Source organism: Tachyglossus aculeatus, chromosome 26, assembly GCF_015852505.1.
Source record: "Tachyglossus aculeatus isolate mTacAcu1 chromosome 26, mTacAcu1.pri, whole genome shotgun sequence".
Lineage (NCBI taxonomy): Eukaryota > Metazoa > Chordata > Mammalia > Monotremata > Tachyglossidae > Tachyglossus > Tachyglossus aculeatus.
The window spans coordinates 8,035,296-8,057,459 of NC_052091.1; the positions used below are offsets into that span (position 1 = coordinate 8,035,296).

Sequence of the window (22,164 nt, forward strand, 5' to 3'; positions counted from 1 at the left end):
TGGCAAATTTCGGACTGTGTAGGAGTTCACTGCGGCCTGCGGCACTCGCCGCCTTGGCTCGGCCCTGGGCAACACCTTTCCGGGCGGCAGGTAGGGTGACTGGGCAGGACAGGCAGGGCTAGGAAGGGCAGGGCAGGGCGGACTGAACGTGGGCAGAGCAGGGCAGGGCCGGAGGCAGGACTGTCTTTTAGACTGTGAGCCCGCTGTCGGGTAGGGACTGTCTCTAGATGTTGCCAAATTGTACTTCCCAAGCGCTTAGTACAGTGCTCTGCACACAGTAAGCGCTCAATAAATACCATTGATGATGAGGAGGAGTGGACAGGGCAAGGTAGGTGGGGCTGGGCACGGTACAGCAGGACAGGACAGACAGGGCAGGGCACAGAAGGACAGACGACAAGGCAGGGCAGGGCAGGAAGGGCAGAGCAGGCAGGGTAGACCATGGCAGACGACAGGGCAGACTCTCAATCAGCTCCCCCCACTACCTATCCTGGCTCCTCTCCCGCTCCCTGACAAACCCACTCACCTAATGCCAGCCTCCTCCCAGTACAGTCCCTCGTTCTCATCTTTCTCGCCATCAAACCCTTAATCGCACCCTCCCTCGGGCCTGGAACTCTCTCCCCGTTCACATCGAACACCGTTCTCCCCCGCTTCAAACCCTACTAAAATCACATCTTCACCAGGAGGCAATTCCTGATTTCTACCTCCCCACGCAAGTACCCACAACCCCCACCTTTTTTTAATGATATTTCATTCAGTCGTATTTATTGAGCACTTACTGTGTGCAAAGCAGTGCTTGGGAGAGTACAATAAAACAATAGACGCATTCCCTGCCCACAACAAGTTCACAGTCTTGTTAAGTGCCTACTTTGTATACGACACTGTACTAAGCGCTGCGGTACATACAAGCTAATCAGGTCGGACACGGTCACCACGTGGGGCTCACCCCCTGTAACACTTATGTACCCATCTTTATACTCTTTCACCTCCTCCTATCTGTAATTTCTTTCAGTCAATCAATCAATATCTATTGAGCGCTTACTATCATCATCATCATCAATCGTATTTATTGAGTGCTTACTATGTGCAGAGCACTGTACTAAGCGCTTGGGAAATACAAATTGGCAACACATAGAGACAGTCCCTACCCAACAGTGGGCTCACAGTATAAAAGGGATATGTACAAGTAAAATATTACTACGTGCGGAGCACTGTACTAAGCATTTGGGGAGGTACGGTATAACAGACTTCCCTGCCCACGAGGAGCTTACAATCAATAGCGTCCACCTCCCCACGTTTGACTGCAAGCACCTTGTGGACCGGAGCCATATCTACTAATTTTATTGAACTCTCTCAAGCTCTTAGTAATGTGCTCTGCACGGACTAGGTGTTCAATAGATACTACGGATTGATTGACTGATTGGCAGGGAATGGCATCTGAGGTCACCCAACCCTAAAGCCCAGAAACACTTTCCACTTTCCTTAAAATCAGCACAGACCACGCTGGGAAATGAACGCTTTTATCCCTCATTAGCACCTGAAATAAATCCTTTTTTTTAAAATGTTATCTGTTAAGCGCTTTCTATGTGCTGGGTACTGTATTAAGTGCTGGGGTAGATAGATACAAGGTAATCAGGTTGGACGCAGTCCCTGTCCCACATAGGGCTCACAGTCTTCATCCCCATTTTACAGAGGAGGGAACTGAGGCCCAGAGAAGTAAAGTCAACTGAGAAGCAGCGTGGCTCAGTGGAAAGAGCTCGGGCTTTGGCGTCAGAGGTCATGGGTTCAAATCCCAGCTCCGCCACTCGTCAGCTGTGTGGCTTTGGGCAAGTCACTTAACTTCTCTGGGCCTCAGTTCCCTCATCTGGAAAATGGGGATTAAGTCCGTGAGCCCCACGTGGGACAACTTGATTACCTTGTATCTACCCCAGTGCTTAGAACAGTGCTTTGCACATAGTAAACGCTTAATAAATGCCATCATTAATTAATTAAATAATTAATTGCTCCAGACAAGTGGCAGAGCAAGGATTAGAACGCAGGTCCTTTTTTAAAAAATTTTAATGGTATTTGCTAAATGCTTTCTATGTGTTGCCAACTTGTACTTCCCAAGCGCTTAGTACAGTACTCTGCACACAGTAAGTGCTCAATAAATACGATTGAATGAATGAATGCCAGGCACTGTACTAATCAGGTTGGACACAGTCCCTGTCTCCCACATAGGGCACACAGTCTTAAGCCCCAATTTCCAGATGAAGGAACTGAGGCCCAGAGAAGTGAAGTGACTTGCCCAAGGCCACACGGCGGAGCCGGGATTAGAACCCAGGTTCTCTGACTCTCAGTCCGGTGCTCTATCCACTAGCCCACACTGCTTCTTACGTTCCTTCCGACCTTCAGGGTCTGTTGCAGTATGGTCAGGAAACTCCTTGAATTCCGGATTTAAGGAAGTTAATTTGGCATAAGGGGAATGAGGGCTTGAGGGTCATGGGAATCCGTGGGGGAGTTTGGGAACTACCGTCCTAGGCCTGGATTGTCTAATCCTACAGGGCAGGGGACGCATGTTTTCCCTCTGCGGTCCAGTGCTCCGCACTCAACAGCTGCTCAGTAAATCATCATCAATCGTATTTATTGAGCGCTTACTGTGTGCAGAGCACTGTACTAAGCGCTTGGGAAGTACAAGTTGGCAACATATAGAGACAGTCCCTACCCAACAGTGGGCTCACATCCGTATCAGCCTGATGGGAGTGAGGACTAGTGGATTGAGCCCGGGCCTGGGAGCCAGGAGGAACTGGGTTCTACACCCGGCTCTGCCACTTGTCTGCTGTGTGACCTTGGGCAAGTCACTTCACTTCTCTGGGTCTCAGTTACCTCACCTGGAAAATGGGGATTGAGACTTTGAGCCCCACGTGGGACAAACCTAACAATACTTTATTTATTTTTGAAATCCCCATCGGGACGTAAAATCGTAGCTACAGCTCTTGATGGCATAAAAAGAAGCCTGTATAAATTTGTATATTGATGTAATAGTGAAAGTTGCTGGACTTTTTTTGTTTGAGGGTGTATTTTTCCCTGCCCTTTTTCCTTTCCTTTCAGCTTTTCATTCTTTCCCTCTCTCGGTCTCTCTGTTCCTAGCTTGGTCCCTGCTTCTCCCTGCGTTGGGACCCCTGATGGAAAATCCAGGCCTTGGGCTGCTGCTTAGCACTTGGCTTTTGTGGTTCATTCACCCGCTCATTGTGTTGCCAATTTGTACTTCCCAAGCGCTTAGTACAGTGCTCTGCACATAGTAAGCGCTCAATAAATACGATTGATGATGATCCAACCCGATTTGCTTGCATCCACCCCAGCGCTTAGTGTAGTGTCTGGCACATAGCACTTAAGCATCAGCATCATTACTATTATTATTACAAGACATGAGTTAGTAGACCCAGCCCATGCCCACAGTGAGCTTACAGTCTAGAGGGGGAGACAAGCAATTAGATAAATAAATAAATTGCAGATATGTACGTAAGTACTCTAGGGCCGAGGGTGGGATAAATACCAAGTGACCAAAGGGTATAGATCCAAATGCAATTTATGATGACGATGATTACTATTCAGTGGGTGAGACAGACAAAAATAAACTCCTCCAAGACCCTTTCTCCATTAAGCCCCCATTTCCCTTGTTTTTCTCCCTTTTATGCTGCCTATGCACTGTAAGCATTTGCTATTCCCCCCCACAGTACTTATACACATATCCATAATCTATTTTAATGTCCGTCCCCCCTTCTAGACTGTAAACTCCCGGTGGGCAGGGAACACAACCGCTGATTCTGTTGTTTCGTCCTCTCCCAAGCACTTAGTCCAGTGCTCTGCTCCCAGTAAGTGCTCAGCACCGATGACTGATCGGTTGATGCAGTTTCCCAGGATCAGAGCGGGCTGGTAAATGAAGACATTTGCTTCTGCGGAGAGCCTCAAGCCGGCACAGACATCTGAGGATGAGGTGAACAGTCAGTCTGGGAGGCGAGCGGGGAAGAGCGATTGAAGAGAAATCCGAGGTCGCGTTTCATTTTCAGACTCGGTCGCTGCCGGAAGCCACTTAAGGCTCGACAGATGTACATCAAATGCAGGTTTTGGACCTGCCATTAATGGGCTCTCCTGGCCTTTGGAAACTTCAAAGGCAGAGCCGATCTGCATTTTTGCCATCGTCGAAGGAGACGCTCACACTCTCTCCGTTCCCCTCTCCAAATGCTTGCTCATTTCGGCCTTTTTTAAAAAAATAGTATTTCATCTGATCGTATTTCCTGAGCGCTTACTGCGTGCACAGCACTGTACTAAGAGCTTGGGAGAGTACAATATAAACAGACACATTTCCCGGCCCACGATGTATTTGTTAAGCTCTTACGATGTGCCAGGCACTGTAGTAGATACAAGTTGATCAGGTTGGACGCAGTCCCTGTCTCACATGGGGGCTCACCGTCTTAAATCCCCATTCGGCAGATGAGAGAACGGAGGCACTGAAAAGGGAAGTGACTTCCCCAAGGTCACACAGGCGACAAGGGACGGAGGCTGGATTAGAACCCGGGCTCTGTCCATCAGGCCACACTGAGGCTCTTTGCTGACACTGAGTTTGGCGCAGGCTGTGGGAAAGGAAGAACTCGGAACTCAGGGTGCCATTGGGCAGTAAGTCTGAATCGCCTGTATGATTCTTTCTCCTTAAGGTGTCACAATCTGGCAGGAGGCAAAGTTCGCCTCATAAATGAAGAGCAGGGAAATGGGCACCCTCAAGTTTGCCGGCAAATTAGCACCCGGCCCTTGGTGGACAAAAATAAACCACGCGGGCCTGCAGACTCCACACCCCCGCCTCTCTGCGGAGAGACATCAACAGGCTTTTGGACTCGAGATCGAACGCAGAAGGCAAACCTAAAAATAATAATAATTATGGTGTTGGTAAGTGTTTACTGGGGGCCAAGCGCTGTTTGGAACATTGGGAAGAACGCTGAGAAGCAGCGTGGCTCACTGGAAAGAGCACGGGCTTTGGAGTCAGAGGTCATGGGTTCAAATCCCGGCCCTGCCACTTGTGAGCTGGGTGACTTTGGGCAAGTCACTTCACTTCCCTGTGCCTCACGTCCCTCATCTGTAAAAAATGGGGATTAAGACTGTGACAACCCGTGGGACAACCTGATCATCTTGTAACCTCCCCAGCGCTTAGAACGGTGCTTTGCACATAGTAAGTGCTTAATAAATGCTCTCATTATTATTATTATTATTATTGGGGTAGATACAAGGTGATCAGGTTGGACACGGTCCCTGTCCTATGTGGGGCTCACAGTCTTCATCCCCATTTTACAGATAAGGTAACTGAGGCAGAGAGAAATTACACGACTCGCTCAAGGTCACTATGTAGCAGCAAAGTGGAGGAGCCGGGATTAGAACCCACTTCCTTTGATTCCCCAAGCCCGTGCTCTTGCCTATAGGCCATGCTGCTTCTCTGCTAATTTGCCAATTCCAACCTCTCTGCTAATCTATTTTCATTAAGCGAACTCCCTTGAATGACAAAGCAATCCGGTACTTTCAGCAGGAGAGTCAAAACGTGGCTTATTTCCTCTCCGAAAACTCAGCGGTGCTGCCTCGGGAGCCTGTCATTTTGTTTGAACGGAATCTCCATTAGCCCGGGCTCGGGGGTTCCCACTCAAGTGGGAAGCCGAAACCTAATGGGAATACGGAACGGAAAAATCCACCCGCGGACCTCAGCGATTTCCTTCGGCAGCAGACGGAGAAATCAAATTCCCACCTAGCCGAGCCCTTGCCCCACTGCCAATTATTAAAGTAAAACTAATTTCAAGCCCACGTTCTTCTCTACATCTGTTAATCTTTCGCTGACAGTGCTATATGTGCGATTTGCAATCACCACACTCCAGCAAACAACAACCCTGCGCACTTTTATAATTAAACGCGTGCACGCACCCTCCTAGAACCAATAGCAGCTTGGGCTTTGTCAGAGCTGCCCGTTACCAGCGTGCCTTTTAGAAATCTGAAGCTTCTCCGTATGCGTCCATCTCAATTGGAAATTTTCCCCCGTCTCGGGCACGAGGCAAGTCCTGAATCTGGTGAAGTGAGCCCGTGTCTAACGGTTTCCATTCTCATTCGCACTTCTTTCCCTTCTCTTTTCCCTTGGAGAAGCTGCGTGGTTTAGTGGAAAGACGTCGGGCCTGAGAGGGCCGCTGTGTGTCCGCTGTGTGACCTTGGGCAAATCAATCAATCAATCAATCGTATTTATTGAGCGCTTACTGTGTGCACAGCACTGTACTAAGCGCTTGGGAAGTCCAAGTTGGCAGCATATAGAGACAGTCCCTACCCAACAGTGGGCTCACAGTCTAGAAGACTGTTCATTTCTCTGTGATTCGGTTTCCTGATCTGTAAAATGGGGATTTAATCCCACTCTTCTCCTACTCGGACCGTGAGCCCCGTATGGGACAGGGACTGTGTCTGGCCTGATTATCTTGCAACTACCCCAGTGTTTAGTACAGTGCTTGGCCCATAGTGAGTGCTTAACAAATACCACAATTATTATTATTTCTCTTACTCTGCAGCAGGGCCAGAGGAAAGAGGCTGGCTCTGGGAGTCACAACACCTGGGTTCTAATCCCAGCTCTGCCAACTGCCTGCTGGGTGACCTTGGGCAAATCACTTTCATTCTCTGGGCCTCGGTTTCCTCACCTGTAAAATGGGGCTTCAATGCCTGTTTTCCCTCCCACTTAGACTGTGAGCACCGGGGTGGTTTCGAGACTGTGAGCCCGCTGTTGGGTAGGGACCGTCTCTTTATGTTGCCAACTTGTACTTCCCAAGCGCTTAGTCCAGTGCTCTGCACACAGTAAGCGCTCAATAAATACGATTGAATGAATGAATGAATGAATAAAGTGACTGTACGGTACTTGATTAATTTGTATCCACCCCAGTGTTTAGAACATTTCTTGACAGATAGTAAAGGCTTAACAAATATAGTAATGATAATAATAATAATCTCTTCTCCCACTCCCTTCTGCATTTCCCTGACTTGCTTCCTTTAGTTATGCCCTTCCTAACCCCATAGTACTATGAACATATCTTTAATTTATTTATACTAATGTCTGCCCCCCGCCACTCCCAGACTGTAAGCTCATTGTGGGCAGAGAATGTGTCTGTTTATTGTTCTATCGCACTCTCCCAAGCGCTTAGTCCAGTGCTCTGCACATTGTAAGTGCTCAATAAATGCAACTGACTGACTGGCTAATAATAATAAAAAAGACCAGGCTGTGGCCAAAGCTCTTCATTTCCCCTTTCCAACTGTAACCTTTAATCGCTCTTGAATCACCCTCTCTGGGCATCTCTGCTGGTGGACAGGGGATACATGGGGGTGGAGTTTGGGGGGAGAAGGAGGGGAGAAGAAAGAAGAAAAGGGAGTCCCAGAACCTTGCCTCTCCCAACACGCAATGCCCGTCACCTCCTCCAGGAAGCCTTCCCAGACTGAGCCCCTTCCTTCCTCTCCCCCTTGTTCCCCTCTCCATCCCCCCATCTTACCTCCTTCCCTTCCCCACAGCACCTGTATATATGTATATATGTTTGTACAGATTTATTACTCTATTTATTTATTTATTTATTTATTTATTTATTTTGCTTGTACATATCTATTTTATTTATTTTATTTTGTTAGTATGTTTGGTTTTGTTCTCTGTCTCCCCCTTTTAGACTGTGAGCCCACTGTTGGGTAGGGACTGTCTCTATATGTTGCCAATTTGTACTTCCCAAGCGCTTAGTACAGTGCTCTGCACATAATAAGCGCTCAATAAATACAATTGATGATGAAGATGATGAAAAGGAGAGGCCACTCTCCTACAGCCCAGCTGTGTCCATTACATCCTCCGTGCTGGCCTTGCCACCAAGCTTATGCTTCAGCTCTTCTCAATCCATCAATCAAAAGTATTTATTGAGTGCTTACTGGTGCAGAACACTGGACTAAGTGCTTGGGAGAGGACACTACAATGGTATTTATTGAGTGCTTACTGTGTGCAGAGCACCAGACTAAGCTCTTGGGAGAAGGCAATACAATCAATCTATTGATGGCATTTATTGAGCGCTGACTGTACGCAGAGTACTATACTGAGCAGACAGAAGGGTTCAACTCCCCCTTTCCACTCTTCTTCTCCCCCTCCCCCAAGTCCACATAGAGCCCAGAGTTTGGGGGGTCTCCCTGCTCCCCCTCAGGAGAGCCACCCAGTCCTCTTGGGAAGAGGCTATCATCAGCGTCACCCACTCCGCTCCCCCCAAACCTGTTCTCCCAACATGCCCCAGTTCCCGCTAACCACCGGACTAAATGGCCAGTGGGCTTGGGGCCTCAGGACACTCACGACTGCCCACCCTTTCTGTCCGCCAGAGTTCACCCTCGAAAAATCTCCCTCAAAAATCACCCTCAAAAATCTCCAGTGGTTGCCTGTCAACCTACGAATCAAGCAAAAGCTCCTCACCCTGGGCTTCAAGGCTCTTCATCCCCTCGCCCCCTCCTACCTCACCTCCCTTCTCTCCCTCTCCAGCGCAGCCCGCACCCTCTGCTCCTCTGCCACTGCTCACCTCCTCACTGTACCTCGTTCTCGCCCGTCCCGCCATCGACCCCCGGCCCACGTCCTCCCCCTGGCCCGGAATGCCCTCCCTCCACACATCCACCAAGCTAGCTCTCTTCCTCCCTTCAAAACCCGAGAGCTCACCTCCTCTGGGAGGCCTTCCCAGACTGAGCCCCCTTTTTTCCTCTCCTCCTCCACATCCCCCCTGCCCTACTCCCTTCCCCTCCCCACAGCACTTGTATATATATTTGTACAGATTTATTACTCTATTTATTTTACTTGTAAATATTTACTATTCTATTTATTTTGTCAATGATGTGCATATTGCTTTAATTCTATTTGTTCTGACGATTTTGACACCTGTCTACATGTTTTGTTTCGTTGTCTGTCTCCCCCTTCTAGACTGTGAGCCCGCTGTTGGGTAGGGACCGTCTCTATATGTTGCCGACTTGTACTTCCCAGTGCTCTGCACGCAGTAAGCGCTCAATAAATACGACTGAATGAATGAATGAGGAGCAGGGCCCAGTTGAACCCAGAACCCGCTCTCATGGCTCCCCCTTCTTCGAGTGGCTTCCGAGCTGGCACACAAAACTCTCTCTGTCTCACGTAAACTCTCTTTATGTCCATGTGGGATTTACTTATTTCTGTTCACATGTCTGTCTCCCCCTCTAGACCGTAAGCTCGCTGTGGGCAGGGAATGTGTCTGTTATATTGTTGTACGTTCTCCCAAGCGCTTAGGACAGTGCTCCGCACAGAAAGTGCTCAATAAATACAACTCAATGAACGAATGAATGAAAGAGTTCCCTCCTCTACGGCTTAGGCCGCAAAACGGATTCCCAGAGGAACATGGAATGAAGTGAATCCGTCGCCCCGAATGTGAATGTTGCCCCGGGGGCGACTAAGCCGAAACATTTCCATGTGAAGCCTTGGGTATATCGTTTATAAAAGTTAACAGGGCATGTTTAATTTAGGAATTGGCTCACGTTCCCCCTTTTTACAGCTGAAAGCTCGTAAATGAAATAGACTGGATCACTGCCCGGTGTGGAAATAAAAGTTATGAATAATGGTTCTATCTCAATCATTGTCAGTGCTTTAATATTCCTAATTACTTTAAAAAGCTAGAGATTCAATAGAGGAAAACTTTTTTTTTTCTTTTTATCTTCATTTGCAAGACGAGTGCTGTTTAATAAGAGTCACTCCATGGGCTTTCTTCAGGGTGTGTGACCAGTAAACTGACACCTCATCCTTTACTCTTCATGATCACCCAGAAGAGAGATTTTGTGACCTCACACGCCGTCACTTGAGGTCTCCCCAAATTTGTTATTTTGACACCTCTAAATGATCTGTGTTGATCCTGTATATATGTCTGTACATATTTATTACTCTACTTATTTATTTATTTTACTTGTACATGTCTATTCTATTTATTTTATTTTGTTAGTATGTTTGGTTTTGTTCTCTGTCTCCCCCTTTTAGACTGTGAGCCCACTGTTGGGTAGGGACTGTCTCTATATGTTGTCAACTTGTGATTCCCAAGCACTTAGTACAGTGCTCTGCACACAGTAAGCGCTCAATAAATACGATTGATTGATTGATTGATTGATTGATTGATTGATTGATTGCATCTCTGTATTCTTCCCACACTGGAGAAGCACTGTGACCTAGTGGCTAGAGCACATGCCTGGGAGTCAGAAGGATCTGGGTTCTAATCTCAGCTCCGCTACTTGCCTGCTGTCTGACCTTGGGCAAGTCACTTCACTTCTCATCTGTAAAATAGGGATTAAGTATGTGAGCCCCATGTGGGACCTGATTACCCTGCATAATAATAATAATGATGGCATTTATTAAGCGCTTACTATGTGCAGAGCACTGTTCTAAGCTCTGGGGAGGTTACAAGGTGATCAGTTTGTCCCACGGGGGGCTCACAGTCTTAATCCCCATTTTACAGATGAGGTAACTGAGAATCAATCAATCAATCAATCGTATTTATTGAGCACTTACTGTGTGCAGAGCACTGTACTAAGTGCTTGGGAAGTACAAGTTGGCAACATATAGAGACAGTCCCTACCCAACAGTGGGCTCACGGTCTAAAAGGGGAGAGACAGTGTAGCTCAATGGAAAGAGCCCGGGCTTTGGAGTCAGAGGTCATGGGTCCGAATCCCGGCTCCGCCACTTACTTGTGTGACTTTAGGCAAGTCACTTAACTTCTCTGGGCCTCAGTTACCTCATCTGGAAAATGGGGATAAAGGCTGTGAGCCCCCCGTGGGACAACCTGATCACCTTGTAACCGCCCCAGCGCTTAGAACAGTGCTTTGCACATGGTAAGCGCTTAATAAATGCCATTAAAAAAAAGAGAGAGAGAGAGAGGTCACACAGATGGCAAGCGGCAGAGCCGGGACTTGAACCCATGACCTCTGACTCCAAAGCCCGGGCTCTTTCCACTAAGCCACGCTGCTTCATTAGGTTAACAAATACTATACCATTAAAAAAACAGGCTCCCTATACAGCCCAACATACACACTCTCCACTCTAACGACAATCTACTCTCTATAGCTCAATTTTGTCTGTCTCACTGGTGACCACTTGCCCAGGGCCTTCCTCAAGCCTGGAGCTCTCTCTCCACCTTCATGTATTACAGACCTGTACCTGCCCTAATGCTTAGAACAGTGCCTGGCATATAGTAAGCGCTTAATAAATACCACAAAACAAACAAACAAGCAAACAAACAAAAAAAGACAGACCAAGAAAGGCAAGCCCGGACCCTGCCCTTTCTGGGCCTCTGGAAGAAATTTTAGATCAGGTCTCAAAGTACTCAGGATGCGGACAAATCTTATTTGACAACCCTTCTCCCTCATTACTCACGCTCACCCAGGGGTTTCTTTTATTGTATTTGTTAAGTGCTTATTATATGTCAAACACTCATCATCATCACCATCAATCATATTTATTGAGCGCTTACTGTGTGCAGAGCACTGTACTAACTGCTTGGGAAGTACAAGTTGGCAACATATAGAGACAGTCCCTACCCAACAGTGGGCTCACAGTCTAAAACACTGTTCCGAGCATCAAGTTGGACTCAGTTCCTGTTCTGTGTAGGGCTAACAGTCCAAGTCGGAGGGAGGAGGATTTAATCCCCATTTTCCGGATGAAGTCACTGAGGCGCAGAGAAGTAAGGTGACTTGCCCAAGGTTCACTGGGGATGCTGGAAAGACTGTGAACTCGTCTCTAGGCCGTAAGCTCGTTGCGGGAGGGGGATGTGAATGCTAACTGTTGCTCCGTACTCTCCCAAGCGCTTAATACAATGCTCTGCACATCATGAGAAGCAGCGTGGCTCAGTGGAAACAGCACGGACTTGGGACTCAGAGGACATGGGTTCCAATCCCGGCTCCACCACCTGTCTGCTGTGTGACCTTGGGCAAGTCACTTAACTTCTCTGAGCCTCAGTTACCTCATCTGGAAAGTGGGGATTAAGTGAGCCCCATGTGGGACAACCTGATCACCTCGAATCCCCCTCAGCGCTTAGAACAGTGTTTCACACATAGTAAGCACTTAACAAATGCCATCATTATTATAATAAATGCTCAATAAATACTATTATTGAGTGGAAGGAAATGGAAGGTTCTGTGTGCACTCATAGACCATTTGAACCTCTCTGCCTGGTTTTTACACACACACACATACATCTCGCACCCCCACCCCGGCTTTTCCTCACAGGCTTCAACAGCTTGAAACCTCCCTGCCAGCTCTTGGAACTCAACAGCTGAAATCTCCCTCCACACCAAAGGATGAAAGTAGGTTTTTCCTCCTGCCTCTCCCATTTCCAACTCCCAACCGAATCCCATCCGGGGCCCAGGGCCACCCGGAGGAAACCCAGAATGGCGGGGCTGGTTTCCATGCCATTTCCCCAGGAGTTTGGCCAGACCCTTCAGGTGCCTTTATTTCTCATCCCACAATTCAACATTAACGTGTCCAAAGGGTCCCGACAGTCACCGATAAACAAGATATCGTCATCGTCAATCGTATTTATTGAGCGCTTACTGTGTGCAGAGCACTGTACTAAGCGCTTGGGAAGTACAAGTCGGCAACATCTAGAGACAGTCCCTACCCAACAGGGGGCTCACAGTCTAAAAGGGGGAGACAGAGAACAAAACCAAACATACTAACAAAATAAAATAAATAGAATAGATATGTACAAGTAAAATAAATAGAGTAACAAATATGTACAAACATACATACATATATACAGGTGCAGTGGATAGCACGGGCCTGAGAGTCAGAGGACCTGGGTTCTAATTCCGGCTCCGTCGCTTGTCTGCTGTTTGACCATGGGCGAGTCACTTCGCTTCTCTGGGCCTCAGTTTCCTCATCTGTTAAGTGGGGGTTCAGTTCCATTCCTTGCTACTTCGACCCCTTCCTTCCTCTCCCCCTCGTTCCCCTCTCCATCCCCCCCATCTTACCTACTCCCTTCCCCACAGCACCTGTATATATGTATATATGTTTGTACATATTTATTACTCTATTTATTTATTTTACTTGTACATATCTATTCTATTTATTTCATTTTGTTAGTACGTTTGGTTTTGTTCTCTGTCTCCCCCTTTTAGACTGTGAGCCCACTGTTGGGTAGGGACTGTCTCTATATGTTGCCAACTTGGACTTCCCAAGCGCTTAGTCCAGTTCTCTGCACACCGTAAGCGCTCAATAAATACGATTGATTGATTGATTGATTGATTGATTGACTGTGAGCCTCATGCAAGACAGGGACTGAATTCAAACTGACAACCTCGTATCTACCCCGGCGCTTAGAACGGTGCCTGGCAGACTAGTGAGCACTTAACTACAATGATAATAGCTATTGTTATTATTATTATTATTATTATTATTATTAAAGCTCCAGAAATGCTTTCTTCTTTTCTTAGAGTGGATAGAGGCAAGGCCTACTGAAGGCAAGCTTAATGGCAGGTTGCAAAAATCTCTCAGAATCCACCCACTTCTTACTGACACTGGTAATGTCTAACTTGCTGAATGGTTAGCAGGACTGACTCTGGCTCCTGGTCCCTATCATCATCATAAGGGTATTTGTTAAGCGCTTACTGGGTGCAGAGCACTGTTCTAAGCACTGGGGAGGTTACAAGGTGAATAGGTTGTTCCCGGGGGGGCTCACAGTTTTAATCCCCATTTTGCAGATGAGGGAACTGAGGCACAGAGACCAGCCCAGGGAGCCTGAAAACCTTTGCTGGAGGCCTCAGTGGGCCTCCTGACTGGCCAGACGTCCACCTGATTGCCAGCACTGCCCAGAGAGGAGACTGAAAAAGCCTGAAACGCAGCCGGGAAATCTTTTTAATTTTTTTTTTTTTTGTATTTGTGTGGTACTGGTTAAATGCTTACTTTGTGCCAGGCACTTAGTACAGTGTCTGACACAGAGTAAGCGCTTAACAAATACTACCATTATTATTATTATTATTATTACCAAGACCTGAAGTAAATCCGAGCTAAACAAGTCGGACACAGTCCTTGTCTTATATGGGGCTCACGGTCTTAATCCCCATTTTACAGACGAGGGAACTGAGGCCTGAAGAAGTTTTGTTTTTTTTTTAAATGATATTTGTTAAGCGCTTTCTAAGTGCCAAGCACGGTACCAAGCGCTGGGGAGGTTAGAAGGTGAATAGGTTGTCCCGGGGGGGCTCACAGTTTTAATCCCCATTTTGCAGATGAGGGAACTGAGGCACAGAGACCAGCCCAGGGAGCCTGAAAACCTTTGCTGGAGGCCTCAGTGGGCCTCCTGACTGGCCAGACGTCCACCTGATTGCCAGCACTGCCCAGAGAGGAGACTGAAAAAGCCTGAAACGCAGCCGGGAAATCTTTTTAATTTTTTTTTTTTTTTGTATTTGTGTGGTACTGGTTAAATGCTTACTTTGTGCCAGGCACTTAGTACAGTGTCTGACACAGAGTAAGCGCTTAACAAATACTACCATTATTATTATTATTATTATTACCAAGACCTGAAGTAAATCCGAGCTAAACAAGTCGGACACAGTCCTTGTCTTATATGGGGCTCACGGTCTTAATCCCCATTTTACAGACGAGGGAACTGAGGCCTGAAGAAGTTTTGTTTTTTTTTTAAATGATATTTGTTAAGCGCTTTCTAAGTGCCAAGCACGGTACCAAGCGCTGGGGAGGTTAGAAGGTGAATAGGTTGTCCCGGGGGGGCTCACAGTTTTAATCCCCATTTTACAGATGAGGGAACTGAGGCACGGAGGCCAGCCCAGGGAGCCTGAAAACCTTTGCTGGAGGCCTCAGTGGGCCTCCTGACTGGCCAGACGTCCACCTGATTGCCAGCACTGCCCAGAGAGGAGACTGAGAAAGCCTGAAACGCAGCCGGGAAATCTTTTTAAATTTTTTTTTTTTTGTATTTGTGTGGTACTGGTTAAATGCTTACTTTGTGCCAGGCACTTAGTACAGTGTCTGACACAGAGTAAGCGCTTAACAAATACTACCATTATTATTATTATTATTACCAAGACCTCGAGTAAATCCGAGCTAAACAAGTCGGACACAGTCCTTGTTTTATATGGGGCTCACTGTCTTAATCCCCATTTTACAGATGAGGGAACTGAGGCCTAAAGAAGTTTTTTTGTTTTTTTTTTTTTAAATGATATTTGTTAAGCGCTTTCTAAGTGCCGAGCACGGTTCCAAGCGCTGGGGAGGTTAGAAGGTGAATAGGTTGTCCCGGGGGGGGCTCACGGTTTTAATCCCCATTTTACAGATGAGGGAACTGAGGCATGGAGGCCAGCCCAGGGAGCCTGAAAACCTTTGCTGGAGGCCTCAGTGGGCCTCCTGACTGGCCAGACGTCCACCTGATTGCCAGCACTGCCCAGAGAGGAGACTGAGAAAGCCTGAAACGCAGCCGGGAAATCTTTCTAATTTTTTTTTTTGGTATTTGTGTGGTATCGGTTAAATGCTTACTTTGTGCCAGGCACTTAGTACAGTGTCTGACACAGAGTAAGCGCTTAACAAATACTACCATTATTATTATTATTATTACCAAGACCTGGAGTAAATCCGAGCTAAACAAGTCGGACACAGTCCTTGTTTTATATGGGGCTCACTGTCTTAATCCCCATTTTACAGATGAGGGAACTGAGGCCTAAAGAAGTTTTTTTGTTTGTTTTTTTAAATGATATTTGTTAAGCGCTTTCTAAGTGCCGAGCACGGTACCAAGCGCTGGGGTAGGTACATGGCAATCAGGTTGGACAAAGTCCCTGTCCCACACAGGGTTCACAGCCTCAATCCCCACTTTGCCAGACGAGGTAACCGCCTCCCCCACACGTCTGCTGTGTGACCTGGGGCAGGTCACTTCACTTCTCCGTGCCTCAGTTCCCTCATCTGTAAAATGGGGATTATAAATAAATAAATATCTATTTATTTATTTATTTATTTTACTTGTACATTTCTATCCTATTTATTTTATTTTGTTGGTATGTTTGGTTCTGTTCTCTGTCTCCCCCTTTTAGACTGTGAGCCCACTGGTGCGTAGGGACTGTCTCTATGTGTTGCCAATCTGTACTTCCCAAGCGCTTAGTACAGTGCTCTGCACATAGTAAGCGCTCAATAAATACGATTGATTGATTGATTGATTGATTAAGACTGTGAGCCCCACGTGGGACAACCTCCTCTCCTTGTATTCCCCCCAACGCTTGGAGCAGTGCTTTGCACACAGTAAGCGCTTAACAAATACCAATACCATCATCATCAATCGTATTTATTGAGCGCTTACTGTGTGCAGAGCACTGTACTAAGCGCTTAAGTACCAGCCCGGAGGAGTGAAGTGATATTACTCTATTTATTTATTTATTTATTTATTTTACTTGTACATTTCTATCCTACTTATTTTATTTTGTTGGTATGTTTGGTTCTGTTCTCTGTCTCCCCCTTTTAGACTGTGAGCCCACTGGTGGGTAGGGACTGTCTCTATGTGTTGCCAATCTGTACTTCCCAAGCGCTTAGTACAGTGCTCTGCACATAGTAAGCGCTCAATAAGTACGATTGATTGATTGATTGATTGATTGGCCCAAGGTCCCCACAACAAGTAAGTGGCAGAGCCGGGATGAGAATCCAGGTCTTTCTGACTCTCAGACTCGTGTTCTATCTACTAGGCCGCATCGAAGCGAAGTGGTTTGCCCCAGGTGACCCAGCAGACGTGCGGTGGATGAATACATGATGTCCCTTGGTCAGACTCCATGGCCTAACAAAGGAGATGGTCCTCCCACCCATCCCTGGTCCCGTTCGTCTAGTACAGTCACACCTCGGGGAAAGCGGTGCCCGTTGGGCGCACAGACCCCAGACAGGAGAGGCCCAGTTCCGAAGCCCACTGTCCCGCGGGCGACCATGAGCCCGGACGAGCGCGGTCACGCTACGGCCTGGGAGAGAGGCCATCCCGGCCGACTCACCGCTCGAGCAGTCGCTCCCACCCCAGCCGGGCTCGCAGTGGCAGGTGTCCGGGGAGACGCACCTCCCGTGCTTGCACTCCTCACTGCACAGCGCTGGGGGACGAGATCAAAACCACCAGTGAGACAAAACCGACACCGAACATAGTGACAGCGAGCCGTCAGTCAATCGGACCTATTGAGCACTTACCGAGTGCAGAGCACTGGACGAAGCACTTGGGAGAGTACAACAGAACAATAAATACACATTCCCTGACCACAACAAGCTTAACGGATCGGATTTAGTCGGCCGTATTTATTGAGTGCTTTCTGCGTGCAAAGCACTGTACTAAGTGCTTGGGAGAGTGCGATATAACAATAAACAGACACGCTCCCTGCCCACGGTCTAGTGGGGGAGACAGGCGTAAATAGAAATAAATGAATTACGGATACATACGGGAGTGGTGTGGGGCTGGGAGGGAGGATTAATGAAGGGAGCAAGTCAGGGTGACGCATAATAATAATGGCATTTCATAATAATAATTGGCATTTGTTAAGTGCTTACTATGTGCAAAGCACTGTTCTAAGCGCTGGGGGGGGGATACAGGGTGATCAGGTTGTCCCACGTGGGGCTCACAGTCTTAATCCCCATTTAACAGATGAGGTAACTGAGGCCCAGAGAAGTTAAGTGACTTGCCCCAGATCACACAGCAGGCAGGTGGCGGAGTCGGGATTCGAACCCATGACCTCGGACTCCAAAGCCCGTACTCTTTTCACTGAGCCACGCTGCTTCTCTTGTGCTTACTATGTGCAAAACACTGTTCTAAGTGCTGGGGGGATACAAGGTGATCACGTTAGAAGAGAGTGGGAGAGAAAGAAAAAGGTTTAGTCAGGGAAGAGCACTGGATGAAGCCCTTTTTAAAAAAATGGTATTTGTTAAACTCTTCCTATGTGTCAGGCACTGTACTAAGCACTGGGGTAGATACAAGGTTGTAAGGTTGGACACAGTCCCTGTCCCACATGGGGCTCACAGTTCTAATCCCCATTTTGTAGATGAGGTAACTGAAGCACCGAGAAGTGAGGTGACTTCCCCAAGGTCACAGAGCAGACAAAGGGCAGAGTCAGGATTCGAACCCAGGTCCTTCTGATTCCCAGGCCTGGGCTCGATCCACTAAGCCAAGCTGCTTCCCTTGGGAGAGGAGACTATAAGCAGTGCTATGTTCTGCTTTGAATAAGCTTGGGAAATGGCTGTGGCTTCTAGTGGGAGAGAGTGTGGGCATCCAGATACTACTACTACTAGAAATAATGATAATAATAATAATAAGAAGAAGAAGAAGAAGAAGAAGAATAACCTCTTGCCCATGTCCTGTCTCTGGGCCGGAATGCCCTCCCTCCTCATATCCAACAGACAATTACTCTCCCCGGCTTCCCATCAGTAGGCAAAATTGGGTTCCACCTCATTATTAGGACATTTATCATATGCTTACCAGGTGCCAAGCACTCTGCTAAGCACTGGGGTAGATCAGACATGGCCCCCGTCCTACAAGGGGCTCACCATCTAAGAGAGAAGGAGAGCAGACATCGCAGCCTTATTTTTAGAGACGAGGAAACTGAGGCCCAGAGAGGTCAAGCGGCTTGCCCGAGGCGACTCCGCAGACCGGGGGCAAGGGCAGGATTAGAACACAGGTCTCCTGACTCCCAGTTCTGAGCTCTTTCCACTAGACCACCCTGCCTCCTGTCCTACCTTCCTACAAGTCTTTCTCCAGTGGTATTTCAGGTCAACATCTGGCTAGGTGTTTCCTCCCAGCCCCCAACATACAAACACCCAAATATCACCCCCAATCTATCCTATTTATGGAGCACTTACTGCATGCAGAGCGCTGTATTAAGCACTTGGGAGAGGACAATAGAACAAACACAGCCCCTGCCAAGATGTCAGCAAAATCCACCAAGTGTACGAAAAGCGGCAAACAGCAACAGCTAATTATAGGACTAATTAAGAAAGACATCCATGAGGAAAATTGTAATTACAGAATGCTTTGCTATTTCTGATCGGGAAGTCAAATGCCACCGCCTTAACTTGGGAAGGAAAACGGTGAGTTCTGGTGAATCCCAGAGCACCAGAAAGGGGAAGGAATGGAAGGGAGAGAAGGAGAAATGATTCCTTTCTCCCGTGGATGGAATCTCTCCCTTCTCAAAGACAAAGATCAAATGATTAATGGTATTTATTGCAAGTTTACTGCAGGGAGAGACCTGTATTATTCATTTATTTTTATTTTATCGATTGTGGTATTGGTTAAGCCCTTACTATGTTCCAGGTGGTCTACTAAGTGCGCTGGGGTGGACAGAAGCAAATGGGGTTGGACCCAATTCCTGACCCACAGGTGGCTCGAACTCTTAAACCCCATTGTACAGATGAGGTAACTGAGGCAAAGAGAAGTGAAGTGACGAGTGGCAGAGCCAGGATTAGCCGGGATTAGAACCCAGGTCCTTCTGACTCTCAGGCCTGGGCTGTAGCCACTAGGCTTAAGTGCTTAGGATAGGAAAATACAACAGAGTTGGTAGACATTCATTCATTCATTCATTCAATCGTATTTATTGAGCGCTTACTCTGTGCAGAGCACTGTACTAAGTGCTTAGGAAGTACAAGTTGGCAACATAGACAGGTTCCCTGCCCACCAGAAACTTACAGTCCAGACTTGATAGGAATAAATAAATAACTGAAATGAACCTAAGTGCTGTGGGGCTAAGGGAGTGGTGCATGTCAAGCGCTTAAAGGGGACAAATTCAAGTGTATAGGCAACACAAAAGAGAGACGGAAAAGGGGAATTGTGGGCTTAGTCAGGGAAGGCCTTTTGGAGGAAATTTGATTTTTAGTAAGGCTTTAGAGGGGTTCTTTATTCCACATGCATTCTACACTTACTTCCCAATTCCATCCCCTCACGGCAACACTTGACATTCCCAGGAACGAGCAGAAAGTATTCCTCTGTAGAGAGAACTTTACATGAATCGGCCGGGAGGCAGATGTATCCATATTTTAATTTCTATGTGAAATTCTTGGCACCATTCTAAGTACTTGAGGAGTTCTAAAGAGCATGGAGGTGTTTTTCCCTACATTCTAAATGGAGAGGCAAGAAGATATAAAGAAAAAACTGCTTCCCGACAACGAAACATCTTTATGTCTATCTTGGATTCGAAGAGTGCATTTTGTCTAGGCGAGGTGCTCTTATATTATTCATCTTATTTGTCCTCATAAAGTCCTACGGTATAGAGAGAAACAAGCATAGTATTCAGCTGGGGAAGACGTAGCCCTCTTCCCTCACCTATTTATTTCTCCCGCATGCTGGCTCTTAAAACGGTTTTCCCATATCCCCATCTAGACTGTCAGCTCGTTGTGGACAGGGAATGTGCCTGTTATATTATTATATTGTGCTCTCCCGACCTCTTAGTACAGGGCTCTACAAACAGAAAGCGCTCAATAAAATGCAACTGATCGATTGATTTCTCCAGTGGCTCCTGGGCTCAGTCTGGGAAGGCCTCCTGGAGGAGGTGAGCTCTCAGTAGGGTTTTGAAGGGAGGAAAAGAGCTAGCTTGGCGGATGTGTGGAGGGCGGGCATTCCAGGCCAGGGGGAGGACGTGGTTGTTAAGAGCCTATTATGTGTCAGGCACAGGGGTAGATACAAGCTAATCTGGTTGCACACAGTTCCTGTCCCACATGGGGCTCACAGTCTTAATCCCCATTTTACAGATGGGGGAACGGAGGCCCAGAGAAGTGAAGGGTCTTGCCCAACATCACACAGCAGACAAGTGGCAAGGCCAGGATTAGAACTCGGGTCCTTCTCACTCCCAGGCCTGTGCTCTATCCACTAAGCCGCGCTGCTTCCCTAACACAATGAGATCTCTGCCACACAGAGACGCGGGGCAAATCCAGAGCGCTGGAATCGAGCGGGGAACTTGGGGCCGGGCCCGGGAAGAGCTGGGCTTCATCTCTCAATAAATACAATCGATTGACTGAAACCAGGGCTTTCAACGTTCATGGCAGCAAGGATGGAGCTTTTGTTCTGCTCCTATCTTTAGCAGCTTCAGATTCACTTTTCTTTCTATTAGCATTCCACCCAAGGCAATCCAGCGGCCCCAAAGGAAATTTTAGTCATATATTTAGCCTGGCCATTTGCAAACGATCTCGCTAGGTAATGGAACGACAAAAATTACTTACATAGAAAGGTCAAGAAGAGATAACTTGACGCTGCTCCGTTAAACTCAGTTCTCTGACGTGGGGATAACTCATTCATTCATTCAATTGATTTACTGAATGCTTACTGTGTGCATAGCATTCATTCATTCATTCAATCGTATTTATTGAGCGCTTACTGTGTGCAGACCACTGTACTAAGCGCTTGGGAAGTCCAAGTTGGCAACATATAGAGACGGTCCCTACCCAGCAGCGGGTTCACAGTCTAGAAGGGGGTGACAGACAACAAAACATATCACACTAACATAATCAAATAAATGGAGAAAATATGTACAAGTAAAATAAATAGAGTAATAAATATGTACCTAAATACATATATACAGGAAGTCCTAGGCCTAGTCTTTAGGGCCTCATTCATTCATTCAATCGGACTTATTGAGCGCTTATTGTGTGCACAGCACTGTACTAAGCGCTTGGGAAGTTCAAGTTGGCAACATATAGAGACGGTCCCTACCCAACAGCGGGCTCACAGTCTGGAAGGGGGAGACAGATAACGAAACAAAACATATTAGCAAAATAAATAGAATACAGGAATTCTATAGAATAGAATAAATAGAATACAATATACAAATATAGAGTACAAGTAAAATAAACAGAGTCATAAATATGTACAAACATATATACAGGTAGTCCTAGGCCTAGTCTTTAGGGCCTCATTCATTCATTCAATCTTATTGAGCACTTATTGTGTGCAGAGCACTGCACTAAGCACTTGGGAAGTCCAAGTTGGCAACATATAGAGACGGTCCCTACCCAACAGTGGGTTCACAGTCTGGAAGGGGGAGACAGACAATAAAACATATTAACAAAATAAAATAAATAGAATACACGAATTCTATAGAATAGAATACAATATATAAATATATAGCACTGTACTAAGTTCTTGGGTGAGTACAATACAACAACAAACAGACACATTC

At 46.9% G+C, this 22,164-nt stretch overlaps 1 protein-coding gene across 2 annotated transcripts in view; it reads right to left on the reverse strand.

The window, feature by feature from the left end:
- Positions 1-22,164, reverse strand: part of MEGF11 (multiple EGF like domains 11) — a 154,608-nt gene that overhangs the window by 91,725 nt on the left and 40,719 nt on the right. For both annotated transcript variants that reach the window (XM_038767088.1, XM_038767087.1), the window contains exon 4: positions 17,017-17,109. In XM_038767088.1, the coding sequence (XP_038623016.1) occupies positions 17,017-17,109 (93 nt within the window). The remainder of the gene's footprint in view (positions 1-17,016; positions 17,110-22,164) is intronic.